The sequence below is a fragment of the Nyctibius grandis genome, chromosome 4, assembly GCF_013368605.1.
Source record: "Nyctibius grandis isolate bNycGra1 chromosome 4, bNycGra1.pri, whole genome shotgun sequence".
NCBI classification, from domain to species: domain Eukaryota; kingdom Metazoa; phylum Chordata; class Aves; order Nyctibiiformes; family Nyctibiidae; genus Nyctibius; species Nyctibius grandis.
Window position 1 is genome coordinate 12,560,542 of NC_090661.1, and position 22,813 is coordinate 12,583,354.

Sequence of the window (22,813 nt, forward strand, 5' to 3'; positions counted from 1 at the left end):
CCAGTTGTTTTTGAGAACAATTTATTAGTTTGAAAAGAAAGTAGGAGGGAGAAAATGACAACATATTGTTCCATGTTTGCAGCAATCAATGCATAAATATTTAAAACTTCTTGCTGCCAAGTTCAGATCAGGTTAGTAAACTACTTCCATGACTGTAGCTAGGCATGGTTGTCACTCTGGGCATCATGTATCCCTGCTGCATCTCCACTAATGTTCAAGGTGTTGACTCAAGGAAAAATTTGGCCAGCTGCCTTATGATTAGTTAGCCACACAGATCTAAAGCAAACACAGATCTCGTAAGTTTCCCAGGGTAAAGTATACATTAAGCACTGAAAACGCTTCGCTTCAGTACTGTTGCTCTAACAAACATCCCATGCAATTTTGTGTGCCTACTGTATTTTGGGTGCTAAGGAGTGACTTTTCACCGTGCTGGGAAGGAGGAGTTTTGTCCAGAGAGCCATCTGCTTGTAATCCCCGTTCTGCAAAGCATTTAAGCAGGTACTTCAGTGCATTGGTGGATAGAAATGCATTGTTGTATTGGAGTATTTAGACCAAGAATGGACCCCTTTGTGTCCACAAAGCCCTGAAAGATTGCTGGTTGCTAGCATAAGTGGGGCTTTGTAATGGGTGCTGTGCAGAGCCTTTGTCCCTTAGGCTGGAGAAAGTGAGAAAATTGCTGACGGGGCAAGGAAAGTACGTGGGCGGTGAAAACAATGGCATATCTCTGTTGAAGCAAGTTCGGTGCTGTTCTTGCTCTTGCAATGGCTGTTTATAGGTGTCTTGGATACTCTGCTTTTTAGGTGTCATTAGTCCAATGGCTAATGACAGGGAAAGCACCTTGCAGCTCCCTTGATGTGGGGAGTCCATAACCCCTTTGTTAGGGATGGCTGTGAACTATTTTAAGAAGACAACAGGAGTAGACTCGGCAAAATTATGCATCAGCCTTCGGAGGAAGTTACTGTTCAGCCCCGCGCGCCCCTTAGGTACCATCTGAAGCTCTGGTGTTCACAGTTTGTTGTCTAGCTCCGCTTTGCCCAGGTGCTCTGAGCTGGGTCTGTGAAGAGACTTTGCATCTAGCTGTTGCACACCTTTCATTGGCTCTGGGACGAGCCAGGGCATCCCAACCACATTGCTTGATTGTAAACATGATCTTTTTCATTGCAGAACCTGTCTGCGAGCCTTTGTCTCCTGGGTCTCCCTGCACTCTCCTGCCCCTCAAAGCCAGCATCTCATCCCACCAGCCCCGTGCCTTTCGGGGAGCAACAACAGGCTCCCTGTTAGTTCTTAGCAGTTCCTGGTGGGCTGACAGAGGACCCGATGTGAAGAAGAGCAGCGCCCTCTCCCTCCTGCCTGGAAGGCAGAAAGAAAGAGCTCAGAAAGCTTGAGGAGCAGCAGCATTCCTGCATACCCAGCTCTGCTGGTCCTCCTTGGAGTCTGGGTGCCAGGCTTCTGGAAAGTTAGAAAAGGAGCAAGAAAGTTGTGTTTGTGTAGTGTGAAATGACTTGTGCTGTTTTAACCTTAACAAGATCCCTCCTATATCTTTAACGAGCTGAATGTAAAATTTACGGCGTGGAATGCCCCAGGAGCAGAGGAAGCCTTCAGCACACAAGCTGCCTTTTGCAGGACAGGAGGGGAAGTGAAATCCCCTGAGGTTTGGGAAGTCTGAATGATGTAGTTATGGTTGGCACACTGAATAGATGTGTAGCTTACTTCAAAATAAATATTTGCAGTTCAACTCTAGCATACACGTGGGAGGGTGAGAACTAGCATGTATTAATGTTTCTTAAAACTAATCCTTTTGAAAATTTTATACTGGAATAATCTTATTATTGCACAAAATAAACAGAGGTTACTGTGGATACATATTGGGGAGAAATATCACCTGCCCTCTATGTACACCATTTCCTGCCCACCTGCCCAGGTGGAGTTCCTGAAGAAAGCCATGCAAGGGACATTTTGGGAGAGAAAGAGATATGAATTTGTCTTTTTGTTTGAGAGGAACGTTCCCTGGTGTCTTCAGCTCCATGGAAAGCTCTGAAAGACCCAGTGGCCATGTCTGTGCTTGTGTGTGCAGCTGGTTTCATAGCAGCAACACCTTCTGAGTTGTGCTCGGATCTTGTCTTGGAGGAAAGCAGCTAGGGAGCGATGCCGGGCCATGATCAGTCCCATTTTCCCCAACCTGTGAGCAGGAGCTGTGCAGCTCAATGCACAGCAGCTGCCATTACCTCCATTAAGGGCTGTGGTTGTTCCTGCCGGTTCTATGATGTGGAGGTCAGGGGAGGCCAGGCTTTCTGTCCCCCACGCCAGCCCCCGTGCATATTGCCCTCTTACCCCTTCCCCAGTGCTTGGCAAGTCACTTGCCAGCTTCTCCCTTTCCTCTTGGCACCCTGTCCCAAATCCCCTGCCTGCCTCTTTGCACATGGAACCCGCAGCTTCTTCCCCAGCTCACGTGGGACCTGGAAGGGGCTCAGCCCGTTTTCCCAGTGCAGCACAGTTAACAGCACAGCTTTGCAAGCTCCAGGGGCAGGAGTTGTTCTTACGCTCCATCAGCCACAAATAGCCAGGAGTTGGCTGTCACTGAGGTATGCTGTAGAAGAGGCTGGGAAGCGTACCATTTGTTTCCTTGACCAACTCTTCCTGTGCTTTTATTTTTTTAGAAGTGTGTTTCAGCCTCTTTAAAACAGGAAAAATAAAGGTAAGGGAGCTCTTGCAAGACTTGCCATTTTAATCTCTTGCTTTGACACGTGCAGTTTTTGTGTTCCTGAAACTATCGTTCACCACCTGTCTCCATATATGAAGAGAATTAGACAGAGAAATTCAGTTCAGTCTCCTAGAAGAAGCTGCACAATGTCTGATTTCTTTCCTAGCGTCATCAGTGCCCCCGCACAGAACACGCACAGGGGGAAAGGAGGCTGGAGCTGCGCTCAGGGTAAATAGGGAGAGCTGCCCCAGGAACAGCTGTCTCCATAAGTGCTTGTGCTGGTGATGGGGCCCGTATCCCAGCCCAGGAGGTCCTTTCTCGTGGTCAGCGCTGGAAACACACACGGGTGTGGAGTTACTGTACAGAATGTGCCACGTCTCTTGGGAATCTCAACCTCGTTCTACCTTTGTATGTTATAGGATTTCTCCAGCTCTATCTGTAGTCTTTGCCTTGCTACAAATGATGATTAAGAAGCTCACTAAATCCTTCTGGATTTTTCTGTCCAACCTTTTTAGAAAAAGACTGTTATCTAGTCTCCAAATTATTCCAGTTATTTGCCCGAGTATGCTAGAGCTGACCCTCACATATCCTGCACTGATGGACAGAATAATTTCTCTACGTTAATTATTGTGGTTTCATTTTCTTGAGCTCTTCACAGTCTTCCCACCGGAAACTGACTCTTTCTCTAAAATTTTCTCTTTGTGCTGGGGTAAATTATTCTTTCTGGGTCTCTTGCCTGCTGCTGCTTCTGTTTATGTCAAATTATACCCCTCTGTCGTTTCTTCTGAGTTTTCTGGGGCATCTCTGCGTTTCTTCGGGATATGGCAAACACTAACAAATCACTTCTTTTTAAGGAAAGATGAGAAATCAAAGAAAAGAAAAAAAAGAAAAAGGACCAACCCGCTTCCTGCTTTGCCTGCTGCTGCTTTCCTTTGAGAGAAGAGATGAAATGGGGCTGTGAACGCAACTCCGCAGCTCTTCTTTCCTTACGCCGATTAAGCTGCAAGCGTGACTAGGTACTAAGCCAGTATAAATTGGCTGGAAATTGGGGTATAAATTGCTGGGGTTTATCTCAGTCAGTTTACATCACGTGTAAAGCAAATTGTGTTTGCAGGCAGGACCTGTGTCACTTCACCTTCCATGTAGGGTGGCTAATAAGCTCCCTGCATGCCCTCTCTCCTCCCTCCAAGGGTGCTCATGCTGCTGTTCAGCGCTGCCTTCCCCTGTCCCCAGCTATGATGGCAAAGGGCACGCTGGAAAGGCCAGGGAGATCAGCATTTCCCTCTGTTTTCTCTTTGCAGTGGGCTTGGAAACTGCAGACAAAAGCACCCCTGTCCTCGGCTTTGCTGGGGCAACAGGTGCCCTGGGCACAGGGCAGAGCCAGCTTCAAACGTGCGGCCACTTTGCTGGTAGCCACTGGGACCATCTGCCTCTGGTCTCCAGCATGTGCTGCCTCTAGCATGTGCCACCTGTCCGTGCCGGCAGCGATGGGCATCTCGGCTTTCCAGCAGAGCCACCCGCAAGGGGTTTTCTTGATCATGGCCTTGTGAAGCCTCTTGACATCGGCCTTGATGTGATACTCTGCAGAGAAACGTGTGTGCTGCTCTGGAGTCAAGAAGGAGCAAGAAAGGTGGTTTTGTCCCTCGGGGCTTTTCTCGAGTGAGGGGCAATGGTCGTGCACAGACCTGTCTGCAGTGAGCGGATGGGAATTCTTCTGGAACGTTCCCCTATTTAGACACACTGCACGGGGTGGGGGGAGTGATACCCCAGCTAATCTGTCACAAACAAATGACCAACCCAGTAGTTAACCACTGGGTTCGAAGCATCCAACCTGAGCCCCTAGTTCAGTGTGGATCCTGAGTCATTTGAGCAGATGATTTACTGCTCCTCCCGCTTTCCTCTTTCCCAGGATTAACTATCAAGAGGGGAATTAGGGCCTTTATCTCATTTATTACTCTTGAGCACTGGACAGATTTTATTCTGGTCTGTTGGCACAAGGTCGTTTACAACATACAGCAGAAGTGAAATTGTAGGGCTCTGACAAGATGCTTCTTTGCTGAATTAAAACACAGGCTGTGGTCTTGGAGCTGCAGCGTGAGGGGGGCTTTTTGTGCTCCGCCAGCTCTTGCAGCTTTGCACTTCTTGCTGTAAGCCAGAGCTGAGTGGGCATTTGCTCACATGCTGGGCAGAGTGCCGCCCCTCCACGGAGCTTTTATATTAGCAATCGTCTTCTGGTCTCAGTGGCAGTCCCGCTTTCTTCTGTGCCTCCTTGCCTTTGGGAGGGTGTGGATGCAGTCATATGTTTTTCTTTAATCAGCTGGCTAAGTGCCAAATTGCTCCCAAGGTGAAAAATAAGGTGCTATTATCCCCCCAGGCATGTTTGCCTGTAGTGGAACAATGGTCCTGTCGTGTAGTGAGCCGAGTCAGCGTGGGGAGAAAAAAATTATATCCCCCTTCAGACTGTCGGCCCTGTCATCCTTCTGCACACTGACACATTCACCGAGCTCAGGCTGGCTCACGCATAATGGCCTTTATGTGAGGCTGTGAAATAATGGGGTTGTGTTTTATGGTATTCTGCACTCTCATCTGATTTTTTTTTTTAACTCTCTTCCAGGTCACGTGAGGAGGGGCTGAACATATACAGTCTGGCCATGGCTGCAGAGCTCAGATGTATAGGTTTACCCACAGACCGCTGCCACTTTGGCATCACGGCAGCAGCTGGCATCAGCCCTGCTCAGCAGCAGCACTGCTCCCCATGCGAGGAGCCGGGGCTGCGGGGTGTCGGTGGTGCGGGCACCTCTGTCCCATCAGCGACCCTCCTGCCAAGGGGCTGCTGTCAGCCTCCAGCACCCTCATGTCAACCGAGCTTTATGTTCAAAATGTGCCAAGATAAAGAAATAGATGGTTGGGTCTGCGCTGTCGGGGCTGGCCCTGTTGCATGGGTCAAGGTGAGAGGATGGGGCTGGTTGCAGCCCACAGCTGCTGGGGGCCGGATCCTTTCCCTGCTTGGGGCTTCGCAGCAGCCTGCAGGGGAAGAAGGGAGGAAGGAGAAACTGTGGTGCTGTGGTTTAAAGTCTCTCTGCCTGCTTGGTATTTTCATCACTTTCATTTATATTGTCCAATATATCTCTGTTGCTGCAAGGGGAATGTCTTTCCCTGGCTGCTTTCAGGGGAACCCCTCTTTTTCCTCACTCTCCTCCACATCACTTTGGGTCTCTTTCTGAAGTATTTTTCCCTGTCCCTTTCCTGTCAGAGACAGGAGTGTTTCCCTGAAGCTGGCCAAAGGCTGATGGTGTCTTGGTGAGGGGTAAGTGTGAGTCCAGGCTGCGTTTGGTGGGGGGGAGCAAAGTGGAGTCAGCACCCCAGCTCCTCCCGAAGGTTAAGAGCATCCTGGACGTCAGGCTTGGCATAAATCCTGGGCTGAGCTCTGCTTTTCTTGTGTTTTATCTAGTGCATCAAAGGTCTCTGTTAGTTTAACAAGAACCAAACCCATGTGGGGTGTTTCTAGATCCGTGCTGTCTCTCTGAGGCAGAGCTGTGTTTTCTCCTGCACCCATTCCTTGCAACAAATTACTTGGAAAGCAGAAGGTTCAGGTGAGTGCCTGCTGCCCCAGCTGTGCTGCTGAAAGTGTGTGGGCCCTTTTGGGGAAAAAAAAAAAAGAAATAAAAAGTGTTTCTTTCTGGTGAGAGATGATGTATCACTTAAAACCTCACTGTTGTAGTGAAAGAAACTCACGTCCACTGTGAGCCCTGTTAAGAAAATCCTCTTCTCTATTACATCAATCAGTCTTTATAATATGAAAGTGTATTAAGTTTGTTAATGTGTATTAGTTCATGTTATACACTGTAATGTAATGAGGTAGTAGAATTTTACTGGACGCTTTGGTATTGTTCGTGCTTAAGTAAAACAAGCTAAAGCACAGCCCAGCCCCAGAAATAAGGACTTTTCTTCTTGGTAGCCTAGAACTGCCCATGAAGGATAAAGGGTACCCTTGGGCAACCAAGATAATGCCAGCATCCTCACCCTCTACCACATCTTTGAAACACTCCCAGCATTGTCTGGCGTCAGAGGTAATTAACTACAGCAAGATTGACTCCAGCAACATCTGGATCAATACACAAGCAGCAAGAATGCTGCAAAACTATAGTTGCTTTGCAAGGTTTTACTGTCATTAGTAATCAGTAATGTGGATGTTAGTGATTGGTCAAGTCATGCTGTACCTGAACATTTGATGGGTATAGGAACCCTATGTAAAACGACATTTGGGGTGCCCCAGTTTGGCTGGACAATTTTCATGACAGTCCTTACCCTTCCTGGGGACTTGAATAGACAGCGATGATGCAGATCGGTGCCTGCAATGCTTCAGTGAGGCCAGTGGCACCCAGAGCCTGGCCTAACCCTGCTGGCCCCAGGCATAATGTAGCAAACCTCAGTGTGGCCGGCTGCGCAGTCCATGCGGGGCTGCAGCACACCAGCCCTGTGGGGCAGCGGCATCCAGGACCACATGGGTGCTGGGCAGCTATCACCTGCTGTGACACTTCAGACTCCATACCCAGGCCAAAAAAAAGCTGTGCCTACAGAGGTGGGCTGGGAGGTGTGTGGGCTCCTGGGGCTGTTTGCAGCTCTCAAAGCCCCCCGGCAGCCTCACGGGCAGAAAAGAGCTCTCCCCAGGCTGTTGGGGGGGCTTTGAGAGCTGTCGGATGCCTGTGGCTAATCTTGCTTTCAGGAGAGGCAGCGAGGAGGAACGGCACCAATTTATTCCCTCAGACCGAGCCTGAGCTCGCCCGCCGTTGTTTGTGCAACGTATCGCAAATGCCCAACCCCTCCTGTGCTCGGTGGCGCTGGCTGGAGTACCTGCCGCTCTCCAGACGTCACCAGGCTCCAGTTATAAAGCGCAGGCGATAGAGCATCTCTCCGAGAGACGCATCTTCGAGAAGCGAGCCGTACGCGGGCGGAAAGATGTTTTATTCAGGTATCCTCACAGAGCCGAGTAGAAAAGAAGTGGAGATAAGGGAGGCAGCATCTCTCCGCCAGCAGAGGAGGATGAAGCAGGGGGTTCAGTTTATTCACAAGGATTCTGCAGATCTCCTCCCTCTCGATGGGCTGAAGAAGCTGGGGACTTCGAAAGATACTGTAAGGCTTTATTGTGTTTACTGCAAGGAGGCTTTAGAAGCTGGTAGGGCAGTGTCTATTTTTTTTTCCTTCATGCCATTTTTCTGTTAGGAGGAGAAGTTGGTGGTTTGTTGAAATAGGTATAAAAATAAGGCTTTTGTATGTAAAAGGGAGTGGAAATACGATGCTTGTTATCACCAGGGTCGCTTTTTGCACGTAGGTGCTTTCAGATGTCTGGCGCTCAGATCTAAGAGCTGCTTTTTTTTTTTTTTTTTTGCATTTGCATGAATATCAGAAAAAAGGGTGCTGTTTTCCATACAAAAATCCTCTCTGAATCAATCAAAATGGCTTCATAATACGTACATATATACACACATGTTTGTCTGCGATGCATATATGTGCACAACATATAACCATAAAAGATTTGGTAAAGTGCGGTCACTAGTACTTCAAAATATAAAACTGCCAAGATTGCACTTTGATAAAGGCTTATGCATATATGTTTTTTTTAACATGAAGATACGTAATTCTAGGTTTTAAATATTTACATATGAAATGATCCATGTGATCCTGTAGCTGACACAGAATATTCTTCATCATGTCCAGGGGGTGGAGAGCATTTCTAAATACTAATATGCACAAATGTTTGAGCTTTCTTTAATGGAAATGATATTTAAATGTAATATCAAAAGTTCTGAGGTAAGGAGCAAAATCTAGAAAATACATCCTACTGAGGAAAGCTCCTTTACTTTTTCTTTGCCAAATTGTTGCAAAATTCTTGCACCTTGTAGCACACAATATTTGCTTTTTTCAATGTTTGATACGGGTTCAGTGAAAAAAGTGAATCTTTATTTTTAGTGGGGTATTTTTGTTCTGTCACAGCCTTCCTGCTCAGCTGGGTTAGGCTTGGCTTTGCCTGGCTGAGATAAGCGGAATGAGTTGGCTGTTCTCTGCAGCACACATGGAGGTGATTTTTTTGGCATCCCCAATGTTTTGCAGTTGTAGGGAGTGAAGCTCCTGCTCAGGGAAAGGCTCGGAAGGAGCTTTCCTGGTCCCTGTTGAGCGGCAGCTCTCCGTCAGGGAGCTACAAAGTGCCTTTCAGAGCATGTTGTTACTGTTATTATCTGCACAGTCTAAATAAGGTGTCACGGCTCAGCAACCCTGCACAGTGTGCTGAGCTGAGACCCTGGTGACAGGGGTTTCTGCTTTGCCCAGATGAGAGAGGCAACAGGTAGCAGGAGCCAGGGGCACTGAGTGCTGAAGTCCTTGTCCCCGCAGCAGCGAGGACCAGATTTATCCCTGGCACCATGGGCAGAGCACAGGGTTCCTCGCCACAGCCCTTGTCACAGAAACGTCACCTGAGGTTTCCTCCCCGCTCCTGTGCCTGCACCGGCTGAGCTGCGGCAGCAGCATCGCCCCTGCTGAGGAGGGTCTGCATGATGCGGGGGGCTCTCTCCAGGGATGTGCCAAAGCCCTGGGGAGGTCCACAGCTTCTGATCCCCTAAAAGGGCAAAAAAGGAGGTGCAGCATGGCAGAGGCACGCTGCCTGCCCCCGCTACCCTGGCTGTGGTGGGTCTCCGGACGGGGATGGGGTGAGAACCAAGCTGATATGGGCCACCCCACTGCAAAACCACCTTGTTCCCACGCCACAGCGAGGGGTGGTGGGACACTGGGCACATGTGGCCAGGGCTCACCTTGGCCACAGCCGCCTACCCCATGGGATGTATAGGGAGTCCCCAAAGCGACAGCACTGGCATTGCTCAGGCCTGTTCCTGCAGCCCCAGAGAAAATGCTGTGAATTCCAGAGCTGTTGCCACGGGTCATGTTGCAGCGAAGCAACGCTGCCAGCACTGCCACGCTCTCACATGCGGCTGGGACAGCAGTGAGCATCACTTCGAGAGGACCCACTGTGTCTCCCCAGTCCTGTGGCTGCCTGGATGTCACAAGAGCTGTCCCCAGGAGGATCAGGAGATCATGCGTCTCTGAGAGAGGAGAAGCACCAAGAGCCTCTGAAATATGGGACCCCACCTTGGCATAGCCCCAAACCAAGAGGCCCAGGTCCAGAGGGGTCAGGAGGCACAGGGCATCAGGGGTCTTTGCCCAGGGTGTCTGCATGCCTTTCTTGTGAATAACCGCACACCTCCTAACAAAGCAGCTCATTTTCGTGTCTAAAGCTGCGTGACAGCTGTGGTGACGTGGGCAGGAGGGCTTTTGACGTTACCGGTGTTACTAACGCAGGGTTTCCTGTGGGGGTTTTCCAGTGGCCTCATCAGGAGAACAGAGGAGGTACCAGCTCCCCAGAGACAGGGACAGGGGGTGAGGACAGACCGTGTCTGTTGCGGCGACAGCTGGCAGCGACCACTTTGTTTGCCTCGTATAAGACCGATCTATAGCACAGCATACATTGGATTTAGCAAACGTAGGGCTGGATATACAGAGCAGAAGTGGCTTTGTTTTGATGCCTCACTACTAACCTCTTCCCCAAAGCCCAGAAAATTGCATGAGATGGTCATTAGCTGGGATTTGGGCTTCCCAATACTATAACTGTGACCCCCTGCCCGACTTGGGCAGGGTGTGCTGGCCGTTGGCAGCTCCCTCTCATGCTCTGACACTTTGCCCTCGCCCCGGGAGCCACTGGAGCAGTTTGGAGGAGGGGCTTTGCCTGAAACAGCCCTGCATCACTTTACAAGCTGGGAAACAGTTATACATCGTAACAAACAACAACAAAAAAACATTTTCCCCTCTCCAAATGCCCTCAGATCCTCCCCTGGGTGCCCGGGTCCTCAGCGCAGCTCTGGGTGCCCCCGTGGCCCCATCCCCTGCTCCTGCAGCTGGTGCAACATCGCAGTCAATTGCAGGGTGTTCAGTTTTCCCCTCTTTCCTGCTGTGTACTCCCCAGAGCTTGTTGTGTCTTGGTTAAAATGCAAAAAGCTTTGATGTTACGGGCACTGTTTTGGTCAGAGACCTGGCCACTGCCTGGGCACCCAGGGAGCACAGGAGAGCAGGGGGCACCTCCTGTCCCACTGCATCCCCCTGCGAGAGGGGCTGACAGCACATGAGCACAGGCTGCTGGTAGAAGAGGTGGATTTGGATGAAGGATGGGAAGAAGAGGAAGAAATTGGTTATTTCTTGAGACGAGCTCCATTGGTGTGTTAAAACTCCTTTTTTCTATTGCCTAGGTGCAGAAGAGAGGGGAAGCCTCCTAAGATGGGTTTGGGGAGGGGAGAAGCTGGCATCTTCCCTGACTTTCATCTCCACCTGAATGAAACTGTTGTTGATTGGTCTTGTTATCCCCAGATCTAGAAGCCAAAATAGTGGGAGACCTGCTAGAGAGATGGATACTGCAAGCTGCAGTGATGCGCTTGCTTATAAATTAGAGAAGAACAAAACGACAGAATTATTTGTGGTTTTGACAGACAGTGGCAAATAGGTTCAGCAATAGCTGGTGCCTTCACTCACTACCACTAGGTTTCTGCTGTGATTTTTTTAGGGGATTATAGGTTTTTGCATCAGGGATGGAAAGAGAGAGATGTTATGAAAAAATCCTGGTTTGTATTTATATTGTGCTGAACGATACTAGGAAATAACATTTTTTTGCACTTACACGATGGTGTGTAACATTTTATTTTTTTTATAACACTTTCAACAGTTTTGTGCGATGCATAGAAAGATAGTACCGGATAATCTGGGTTACTTCAAACATGGGTCCTGGCTGTGAGGCCGGCCCGCGCTGGAGGGAGAACACGGCTGCCTTCCCGATCACTGTCACAGGGAGGTTTTGCTCCACTCCCTCCCTCCCAGTCACGGTCTGCTTGCAGTTTTCCAGCAAAACGTGCGTTTGCAAATGTCCCCCGGCACATTATCTGTTTGCCAAGTACGTATCCATCACTTGAGTCATCTCCCTGACTAACATCCCTCAGTCTGTTGCACACGAGAGTCAAGGGAAATACAAGTTAAAGCAAACTAATTAATAGCCTGAGACAGGATGGTGCTGCAGGGAACCTTTTCAGCCCCCTGTTGCTACATTATTTCTGTATCGGAGCACAATGTAAGCAACATTTGTCCCCCTGAAGGCAGGATTCGCTGCAGCTGTCACAAGAGCAAGCGTCGACAAAAGACAGTCCCTTTTGTGGTGGTAACTCGTGTTCGCCGAGTGCTGGATTTTTTTCCTTTGGATGATGGATCCCATATAGGATTCACAAAACCAAGGTCTGAGAAAACCCACATAAGGAACTGGTTAATGATCCATAGGAGAACTTGGAGTAAAAAAAAAATTAGGTTTAAATCAAGGGTAGATGAGAGTTAAAATAGCAGTGATGAGTGTGGTGGTGACTTGTTCTTCTCCAGCCTGCTCTTTCAAAGGTATTTGGCAACATGATTGAGGTCAGGCAGATCAGAAGAGCACCCAGACTGTCCTGGATGATGCCATTGTTGTAGCGAGGCGCGTGTTGGTCTCTTCTCCCAGGTAACAAGTGATAGGATGAGAGAAATGGCCTCAAGTTGTGCCAGGGGAGGTTTACATTGGATATCAGGAAAAATTTCTTCACTGAAAGGGTTATCAAGCCTTGGAACAGGCTGCCCAGGGAAGTGGTTGAGTCACCATCCCTGGAGGGATTTAAAAGACATGTAGATGTGGTGCTTAGGGACATGGTTTAGTGGTGGACTTGGCAGTGCTGGGTTAATGGTTGGACTTGATCTTAAAGGTTCTTTTCAACCAAAATGATTCTGTGATTCAGAATTTCTCTTGGTCCTAGCTGAGCAGGGCTGGGTGTGAGGAGGTGACAGGCTGTCTTCTGGCTAGCTGGGAACTTCACCCATCTACTTCTCCAGTCCCTTATCCCCTCATTTGTTTTTTTTGATGATGTGAAGAATTAGTCCTCCAGATGCATGCCTGAGTTGCAGGCAAACATAAAAGGTAAGAAGGACGTGCCATGCACTGTCGGCAAAGCCTGGCTTGTGTTTTTGCGCAGATGAGGAGTCTTGGAGGTGATCACAGTGCTGACTGTGCACCTACAGCTTCTGCCTCATGTAAGGGAGCCCTCGCTTCCCAACTGATTTGCTCGTCCCTCAGCACAGGGTCCATTACTAGTGGAGCCAGTCTGCCTGCCTTTATTCTAGTGAAGGAATACTGATTTCTGCTGTTCAGTCTCACTGGGAAGGCGATGGTCACCAGAGCAGTGCTGGAGCTTCGTTACTTTTTGTGCATGAAGGAGACAGCAGAATGTCAGATCGGATTTCTCCCCATCGCTGGGAGTGTGGCTACGTTATTGCCTTTACACAGGACATGCTGTGCAGTGTGCTGGTCAGACACAGCACCTGCAACCGAAAATGGACATGAAATTTTATTTCCTTTCAAGTCGGAGGTTGTATGCAGAAGTAAGAACAGTGAAAAGTGGGAAAAAAAGGAGATTATGTGTCCTGGTGACCACTGGTGTTGTCTGCATCTACTTGATCTCATCAGTCAGGTCCAGTTTAACCACCTGTGTTGTGCCTACAGAAGGATCTGAAGCACTAACGTGGTTGCAGTTATTTTAGGGTGATGCCAAGCTGCATTAGCCTTTTGTAAGTGCTGTTATTTAGCATGCCGCACAGATCATTTTAAAGACGAGGCGCCGCACACAAGGGTGCACTTTGGCCTTCTGGGGGAATCACAGCCCAAGGTTTTCAAAGTTATCCTGATCCCATTGAAATTCCCTTGGGGTGAGGAGGTTTGCTGGTTTAGATGTCTCTGCAGACACACAGGCATATTTAAAATGAATGCAAAAATTCAGGTATAAGCCAGTAAGAAGGTCTCACTGTGGACAAATGAAAATCAGAAGGAAAGGGCAGTAACAGGGGGGGACATTAGCCGGGCAGAGAAATGAGCAGATAATCAAGCAGTCATTTCACCTCCAGCAGAGTATGTGCATCCATCCATGATGAACATGAAACATAAAACGGCTTTTGGGAAAGCAGTTGGAGATGCTGAGAGACAACATGCTTCTCGCAGAGCAAATGGAAATGACAGAGAAAGTGAGAAGTTGCCATACAAAGTGTTGGGGGTTCCTGGGAGAACACCTACATACTTGCCTCCCTCTCTCCCTCTCTCCCTCTCTCCCTCTCTCCCTCTCTCCCTCTCTCCCTCTCTCCCTCTCTCCCTCTCTCCCTCTCTCCCTCTCTCCCTCTCTCCCTCTCTCCCTCTCTCCCTCTCTCCCTCCCACAATCTTACTTCTTCCCCTCCTCTCCTTTCCCTCCCGCGTCATGGCACCCAGGATTGGTCCCATTTACTCAACCCTTAGCAGCTAAATACAAATGCGGGGGAAGAGAGACACAGGGCAATTTTGGACCAAATTCTGATCTAAAGGCCAAACCAGGTTTGACAACAGACACCGTCTGTAGCTCTCTCCTTGCAGTTGTGCCTTGTTCACTCGCACCTGTAAGAGCCAACGCACAGACACCCAAACCAGCTTCTTAAATTCTGGGTTGATTCACGCGAAGAGCATCGCCACAGGTGGAGGCTGGACACAGGTATTTCCTATGCCAGCAATGCCAGTGCTCAATGAAAGCATCTGCATTCATTCAGTAGCTCCATACACCTTTTTCATACTTAGGCGGTGCATGTGATTGGAAAGGTAATCTGTTACCTCTTAACTTTTCACGTCACTGCAGAATTCCCAATATCCTTATCAACACATGAAGGCAATTACAGCTGAAACACCAGCTTGGAAAAGCCTGACTTGTTTTGGTTCCTATATGAAATCAAATCTTTTGAACATGAGTTTGGAAAAAGAAAGGCATCCCTCTGAATTCTGGTTAATATTTTGAAAGGATTATTCTCTTGCCAATACAAAGTAGTTCTCTTTAGTCAAAGCCAGGTAAGCCAGAGCTGGCAGGAGAGCAAATAAATATAGGCTAGGGAGAGTACATGTAGCCTGGGCATCAGGGAGAGAGAGATTTTAGGGCATCCCTCCCATGAGAGCAGCGTTGGCCCATGGGCACCACAAGCAAGCTGGCAATGCAGGTAATTTGTGGCTTTCCTCTGACTTCACCCTGCTCTTCTGTGTGTGTTTCTTCTTAAAGCAACCACATAATATCCTGCAGAAGCGCCTGATGGAGACAAATCTATCAAAATTACGAAGCAGCCGAGGCAGCTGGACTCCGAGGAGTGATATCTCAGCGCAGACCAACAAGCTGAATCAAACCAAACTGGGAAGCTCAGGGAAAACAGAGGACGAGGAGCTCATAGTGGTGAGCTGCCAGGTAACAGTCCCTCCCAAGCCTTCTGGGTTTTTTTTCCCCCAAATTTTATTTCTGACAGCCCCAAGCTGTGCTCTTGCTCTCCATGTTTGCCGATGAGGGTTGTGCTCCACCGGAGCTGCCACAGCTGTGGGGATGCTCTCCCTCTGCAGCTCAGGGCGGCTGTGGCACGGACACCCACCTGGGTACCACAGAGACAACTGGGCTGATGGATGTCTTCCCTTGGACGTCAGGGTGGAGGGAGTAGCCAGGCTGGGGCAGCATGCTGAAACGCTCAGGAGTAATTATCCATGGCGAATCCCTGCGCTCACAGCCTATTTGTTTTCCTCAAGTGCCATCCCTCTTTTCTTTCCCCAAGAGTAATTTCACATTCCTCCTCCTTACCCCCACACTCTTTTGTATTTCCCACTCTCCACAATATCCCCTCCTGCCTGGGGCTGCCCCTTCTGCTCTCTGCAGGGGCAAATGTTGCCGGGAAGGGCTCAGGACCCAACACCATGTTGTTTAGTAGCACCACCTTATTCAAAAAGCATCTCAAAAGCCAACTCTTGGGTGCCTGGGGTGGACAAGGCAATAACCTGCAGGCACTGAGCATGCAGTGGAGCAGGGATGGGCTGGCACAAGGAGATGCTGGCATTTCGGTGGGGACCGGTGTGTGTGGAGCGGAGACCCCAGACACCCTGCACTCATCCCACATCCCATGCATCGTCTCCTGTCTCTGCTTGCTCTTGCAGTGTGCGGGGAAGGAGCTGAAGGCTGTGGTGGACACTGGCTCGCAGCACAACCTCATGTCGTCTGCCTGCCTGGACAGGCTGGGGTAAATATCCAGCTGGATTTCTGTGGTGTGGGAACTCATGGCACCTGGCAGCACAGGCAGTGTGCCCAGGGCTGGGGCTTCGCTCACACCAGCTATGGCCGTTCTGGAAGGGAGTGCTTTGAGCTGTGCCCAGACAAGCCCTGAGCCTCCTGTTACGACCAAATCCTGCCTTATTCTTAAATGACCCTTGCAGGGAGCTGAAATAGAGCGCCACTTGTACCAACCCATTCACCTCTGACTAAATCCCTTCAGAGGGTTGGATGCATTTGTGTTTTTTTTCAGTGCCTGCCTGTTTGTCATTCAGTGCCTCGTAAAACAGCTGACACCACCCCTGGCCTTCTGTGTCCCCGGGGCAGGCGGGTCCCCTGCAGGTCCCTGCTGCGAGGCAGGGACCTGGCTGCTGGGTGTGCTCTGGCTGGTGGCCCCGGCACTGCTGGCCCCGGCACTGCTGGCGCCGGCACTGCTGGCCTCAGCACCGGCTGTGAAGCAGCTGTGCGATTGTGTACATGCATGTTCTTGAAATTTGGTGCCTGATGCTACTCCCAATAACAAATTTCTCCTGGTTGAAAGGAAAGGAAATGTATTTATGTGGCGTTAGAGAGCTGACTGCCAGCTATTTGCAGCAAAACTCCTGGTGATCTCCAAGGAGCAGGATCAGGCATCAGCTCGCAGGGTATCAAGGAGATTATGCAAAAACCAATTGCAGTTGCTCCCCCAGCACTACTGCACGGCCCTGAATGAATGGTGCCTGTTTTCTGTCCAGACAGTAATTACTTCTTTGCACAACAGTGTTTAGTGGCTGGAAGGTGGCTGCGCTTACTACAAACATGTCACAAACTGTGGAGCTGCTCAGCGTAGCTTACGGATGATAACTGCATTTGGAGGGGTCTCACCTTGCAGGATGCTGTATTGGCTGCTCAACACATCCAAGTCGCACAGCGATGCTCTGGGACAGTTCCTCTGCTCTCCGTGTTACCCATGTGTGTCCTGCATCGTTTTTGCAGCACCAGTCTACTTCAGCAGTGCTGCCCTTCAAAGAGCACCTAATAAATAGATTAGGGACAGTTTCTGCTCTCAGGTTATGGAGATTCCCTCCTGATTTGAGCAGCTCCTTTGCTGTTTGTGGGGACAGAAGCTAAAGCCAGATTAACAAAGCAGGTTAAATCCGGGGCTTTGATGCCTGGCTCGCTCTACTGTCAGTGTGGTAGGTCCCGTGTGACAACAGGCACCGCTCCAGGACTTTTTACTTCAAAGCAATCCAGCACGTGTAGCAATGATAAAACACGAGTTTTGTCTAAATCCAGCGCTGGAAAGCAGCAGGGCAGAGGCGTGCCAGGTGATTTTGCTTTTGTTCCTGGCAGGAGAGGCCCCGCAGTGTGCTTTGCTGGGTGCTGCTGCCTGCAGCTGGGGCTCAGCTGCTCTGGGGACAGGCCCTGTTGCTGAGGTCTCTGGGGGCTCAGCGCCTAAGAGCAGCATGTGCGTGCCCGAGGCACAGGCTCAATTACTCCCTTCTTTTTTAAAAATCTTTTTGCATCTTGTCACAGTGCCGTTCGAGCTCTTCCCCTCGCCTCTGAGGAAAGCGGTGGGGTTAGCTCGCAGGTTGCTGCAGGGTAAGAAATCCCCTGCAGACGTGTGGGTGCAGCTGTTACGTGAACAGCTCCGGTCACTGCACACTGCTGGGGACTTCCCACTTTCAAACCCAGCTCCAAGACGTGTCACTGAATGACACATCAGTGGTTCTCCTCACCTCGCTGCAGTTTCCTGGCTGGCTTTCAGCCATGCAGTGTCCCTGTGGTATCCGTCTGTCCTTAGTCAATCTCAACTGTGATGAAGTGCTTCCTTGAAGGTGGCTTTACTCTGTCCCCCACTGCCTCTCTGCAGCCCTGGTCACGCCTGGGAGAACTGTCTGGGTCAGCAGGTGCAGAACGAGGAGCCATCTCCAGCTGTACCTCAGATCTGTTCAGGTCCTGGCTCCAGTGCTGTGGCCTGTGCCCTGCAATGGGGACAAATAGGGGGAAAAAAACACAGCCAAAGACCCCATGTCTTCCCTTGAGTGGATAGAGAAGCCATTGGAGTTGACTGCACCCAAAAAAGCCACTCCAACCTGTCCTGGGCCAGAGTAAAGTCAGCTCAGGGTCAAGGAGCTCATAAACTACTTCTTGATACGTTCCCACTGCTTTTTAAGGCCAGTCCCTAAGGGAAGCGCCATAGGGCATCCAGCTCCTTCTCTCTGCTGCCTCTCCTGGTCCTTGTACCTGCACTAAATTGGCGTGGGCAAGCCCCACCTCAGTCCCGGGGCCTCTGCCTCTGAGGGGGGCTGTTCCCCCCCAGGACAGATGGACAGACACACACACACACACACACGCACTGCTGCAACGCAGCTCAGAAGAAAGGTACCTCAAACAGCCAACAAGCAATACAGCTTCTATCCGAGGGAGAGATCACCGCCTCAAACTGCCTTTCCATTAGGTTCTCGTTCAGTTTAAAAGAGAAACTGAAGCTAAATAATGAATCAGTGTTGTCAGACTAGTTCATGGGGCATAGATAGAAGAAATGACTGTACCTGAGATATCCCTGTCACCCTTTTTTCCTTTTCTTGGGTTAAATGTGATTGATCTGTCCCCATTTCTTCTGAATAAACCCAGCAGCAGCAGCATCTGCTAACAAGCGTGGACCGGGCGTGCTGCCCCGGCTGTGAGACATGGGAACATGGTGTCGGTGGCTCCACTGGTGGGAGCTGGAGTGCAGTATCCCTTCCTTACACCCACACTGCATTAGACGCAATTTTAGATCAGCACCCTCACAAGTCTTGAGGAAATGTAGGAAAAAGGATTCCTCAGGTAAAAAGCAAAATCCAGCAAGGAGCTCTGCTTGGGGCAAGGGCTGATGCGGCCCTGGGGCTGCATCGTGGGTCGTGCTATGGTCTGATGTGGGTGTAGGCTGCTGGCTGTATGCAGAGCATCACAGAAAACCCACCAAGAAAGCAGCTTTCCAGTAACAGCGTGGTAATACGAGCAAGCTAAGATCACTTCAGGTGTAAGTACCCTCCAAACGCCGTTTGCTCCTTGCTGGAGCAGCCAAACCGTGGCCGTTTCATATCAGAAGTGTTTTCAATGTGCAGGTTAAAGGAGCATCTCAAAGCACTCCCTGGCGAAGACGAGATAGTTTCATTGCCATACAAGGTGAGGGCGATCGGCCAGATCGAGTGCCTCACCCTCACGGTGGGAGCGGTCCCCGTGGAGTGCGCTGCCCTCGTCGTGGGTGAGTCTGTGTGGGTGCTCCTCTGGTCCTCCAGGTACGGGCTGGGGCTCTGATCCCTCTTACCCCAGGGGGAAAAATGAAGCTTCAGAAAGATGTTAAAATTAAAATAGAAAGACTGCTTTTCTGCAGCAAAAGTCCCTCTTTGGCCCCTCAGATGGAGGGAGGGAGGATGCATTCAGCAGGACTGTGCTCGTGGCACCAGGCTCATGCTCTGCCGTGCTGATGGAGCGACCACCATGTCTCCGTGCAGGCGCATCCTCCTGCCCTCATTTGATTATATTCCCCTCTGGAGTTACTCAGCCCCTTTAGAAACAGGGCCTTATTTAGCAGAGAAGCCATGAAGGAAGGATGGAGTCACTGCCAAAAAGCATGGGAGAACACTTTGAATGTATAAATCTGAATGTTCCTATTTTTCAGAAGACAATGAGAAACCCTTCTCCTTTGGGCTGCAAACACTTAAATCGATGAAGGTAGGCATTTCCCAGCCGGGCTTTTACCCACACTGGGGGAGCTGGGACCACTGTGAATTGCAGTTTTCCCTCTTACCTAGAGGTGTTTATTCTCTACAGTGTGTCATAAACATGGAGAAGCACCATCTCGTTCTGGGGAAGACGGACAGGAAAGAAATCCCCTTTGTGGGCAGCGGCAGTGCTGCAGCAGGAGAGCAGTAAGTTGGGTGGGGAGGTGCATGCACTGTGGAGCCTGATGGCAGTGCCCCCCGGCACAGCCACGCAGGAGCCCCCAGACCCTGGCTGCAGGCGAACAAGAGCTCACTGGCACTGGCAGAAATTATTTCCATTAGCTCAATGAGTTTTGAAACAGAGTCCCTGGCTTTTTCAGCAGACTTTTTCAGCTTTTGCTGCTTTTTTTTCCCAGTAAGCATTGTACAGCAAAAGGGGTGTCTGAAAAGACACGCATAGGGAAAAGCCTTGGGAAAGGTACTTTTTGGAGGTCACTAGGAAGGCTCCTTGAGTGCTGCTTTGAGAGTGTTCCCAAACAAACCTTTTTTCTGGAAAATATTTATGAAGCAAGGCAAATAAACCCACATGAATGTTTTGCAAAGTGCAGGACAGAGAGATTCTGCCTGGAGATAACGGTGTTGCCACCTCTCCCTGCGTTGCCCTGGCTGCCTTCCTACCAGCTGCTCCTGATGTCCTGGACTTTTTCAGCTTTATGTCCCTATAGAAAGACAAATCTGTGCTTTCTGCTCAGGTAACTCCTAAACATGTGTAGCTTGTGACGGCTGGCTCTGCAGGCAGCAGGCAGGGTGATCCCTCTCCTTCCAGGCACTGTGCAGGGTTCCCTCTCAGCGCTGTGAAAAAGAGACATATCACTGGCTCCTGCCTCTGACTTGTGAAATGGGCAGGCACCGGGTGCATGAGAGGGGGATTTGCACTTAGGTGCCCCTCTGGCCTCGCAGGCAGTGCTTGTGGGTGCTCAGCGATGAGTGCTGCAGACACAGCCATCTAAAAAACCTTTGCTCACTGCATAAGAAAGCGTCTTTGGCAAATGATGTAGGGTAGCACCTTCTTTAGCTGCCTGGCATGACCAGCCATGGTCATTTTGGACGTCCTGCAACCCCCATGCAGCTCGAGCCTGCTGTGCTTGGCACTGCTGAGCTCGAGGAGCCTGGGCGGGAGTAGGTGGGAAGGAGCAAACCTTCCTCAGCTAATTGTATTTATGATACTTGGGGAGTACACAAGGGATGGACGCACTAGTGCAGCGAGTCAGGACGAGAGTGCGTGTGCACCTGCTGCGTGCCCAGGACAGCCACTGGCCGTGGGTGCTGCCAGCACACGAGCCTGGGGAGCACCTGGTACAGCGCTGCGGGAGACCGTGCTGCAGTGCAAAACCACGGGATGTTTTCCCTGTCTCCTTTGAAACAGGGATGCAAGAGGCATAGTGTAGTTCTGTCACCACTGCAGTGATGAATTATTTCTTGGTACTGCATTCAAGGCCAAATTTTGCTGCTTTTTTTTTTTAAAATGAAAAAACGCCTATTTTATTGAATGTCTTTTCATTCCTGTTTCAGCAGTTCGGAGGCGTAAAGAGAAATTGGAACACTGTCCCCACGCAAGAGCTTGACATCAAAGAAATCCTGCGCAGCTGTTCCAGATGAAACAGCAGCGTGCTGCTTTGAAAACCTTTATACTAGGCTACAGCTTGAGTAGAGCTAAATGAAATCCTCTTCAGTAGCCAGTAATTTAGAGATATTGTCATGTTTATCTATGGGTTTTGAGAAACAAATGTGTGCTTATTTTCTGGACTTTTCTATATAGTGTCCTCTTTATTACAAACAGTTGGGAAAACCTTATTAATTTCTTCTGATGGGAAAAATACTTTTTATAGTGGCCTCGTACGAGTAATTGTATTTAGCTGTGATTAGAGGCTATCAGAATGAAATTTTTATTAATGATTTTTTCAGGGGCTAAGCATTTATATTCACTTAATTGATATTGCCACATTCAATGGCCATTACCAGAAGTTACTCAGAGTATGATAACAATGCTAATACCACCCAAGAATTATAGCTCATCCTATTAGCATAGTATTGTTGCCACGTAATTAGGAATGCAACTGGTGGCTTGATGAGAAAGAGCAATTACAGAGTTATTAATGGGTTATAGGCTTCTCTGCAGTGGCATGGCAGAAGCACAGAAACAGGGTTGGGGAGGGCTCCCAGGGTGATCTCCCGCAGCCCTTAGCTCGCTGTGGGGTTGGAGCCGGCACAGGGGCAGCCCATCGTGGTGCTGCCTCGCTGGGGCTTGAAACCCCCCGAGGTGGGATCCTCTGGGCAGGTCTAGGCTGCCTTCCTAGCGGGAGTAGTCAGGAAAATTAATCATCGTATTCAGCCAAAAAGCAACAAATAAGCACAAAAGCATGTTGTCCGGAAAGCAGCAGATACAGACCCTTGTTGGTATATCAGGAATGAAATGGTCCCAGGGTTTTCCCCTGCCGCCGGGACTGGTGCCTCCACCTGATGCCCCCGCCTGATGCCCAGCACCAGGCATTGCTGCCAGAAATGCCATATTTTTTATATCTCTTTACAAATTGCCTGGGATCTTAAGTACAATACTAACCTTCATCGCCCTCAGGGCAGGCGGGGGTTTTCGCCAGGAGAAACATTTCATTCGGTGTTACTGTCCTGTAGCAGCAGGGTTGCTACTTCACGTGCTGCTCGCTTGCAGACCAGAACAAACGTATGGTACTGCTTGGGTGAGCCTGGACTCATACAAAAGCAGCTTTCTAGACTTTTAAAAGCTAATGGGAATTAATTACTGTCATCTGCTGAAGAGGCATCTTTAAAATTCACGATATCCTTGTGATGTGCATCTGCCGGTGGCCAGTCCCGCTGCAGACAGATGCGCAGGGGCCAGTTGTGTGCCGTGGGAGCGCTGCTCCGGCAGCTCTGACTTGGCAAAAACGCTTTGGCCCCAGAAGGTGCAGGCTGCAGCGCGGCTCAGCTGGGCTGCGGGGTCTCCTACGGCACCCAAGCGGGGTCTCCTATGGCATCCAAGCAGCTGCTGAGGCGGTTGAGCCTCCCTGCAGACGTTAATGCACCGCTCCCCCAGGCATCCCGTGGTCTGTACCATCAGCCGCAAGCACCGATGTTGTCGCTGGCATTTCCACTTAGGAAATGTCCCGACAGTCCTGGGTGAGGACCAGGAATTCTTGTCACCTCGTGG

General features: G+C 49.9%; 1 protein-coding gene across 1 annotated transcript; it reads left to right on the forward strand.

Moving 5' to 3' along the window:
• The first annotated feature begins 7,660 nt into the window (after nt 1-7,660).
• On the forward strand, nt 7,661-21,175 carry NRIP3 (nuclear receptor interacting protein 3). The gene is made up of 7 exons (XM_068399975.1): nt 7,661-7,834; nt 14,873-15,052; nt 15,784-15,866; nt 18,988-19,127; nt 19,545-19,597; nt 19,697-19,794; nt 21,160-21,175. Exons 1-7 carry the CDS (start codon nt 7,661-7,663, stop codon nt 21,173-21,175), a joined length of 744 nt encoding a protein of 247 aa, XP_068256076.1.
• The last annotated feature ends 1,638 nt before the right edge of the window (nt 21,176-22,813 follow it).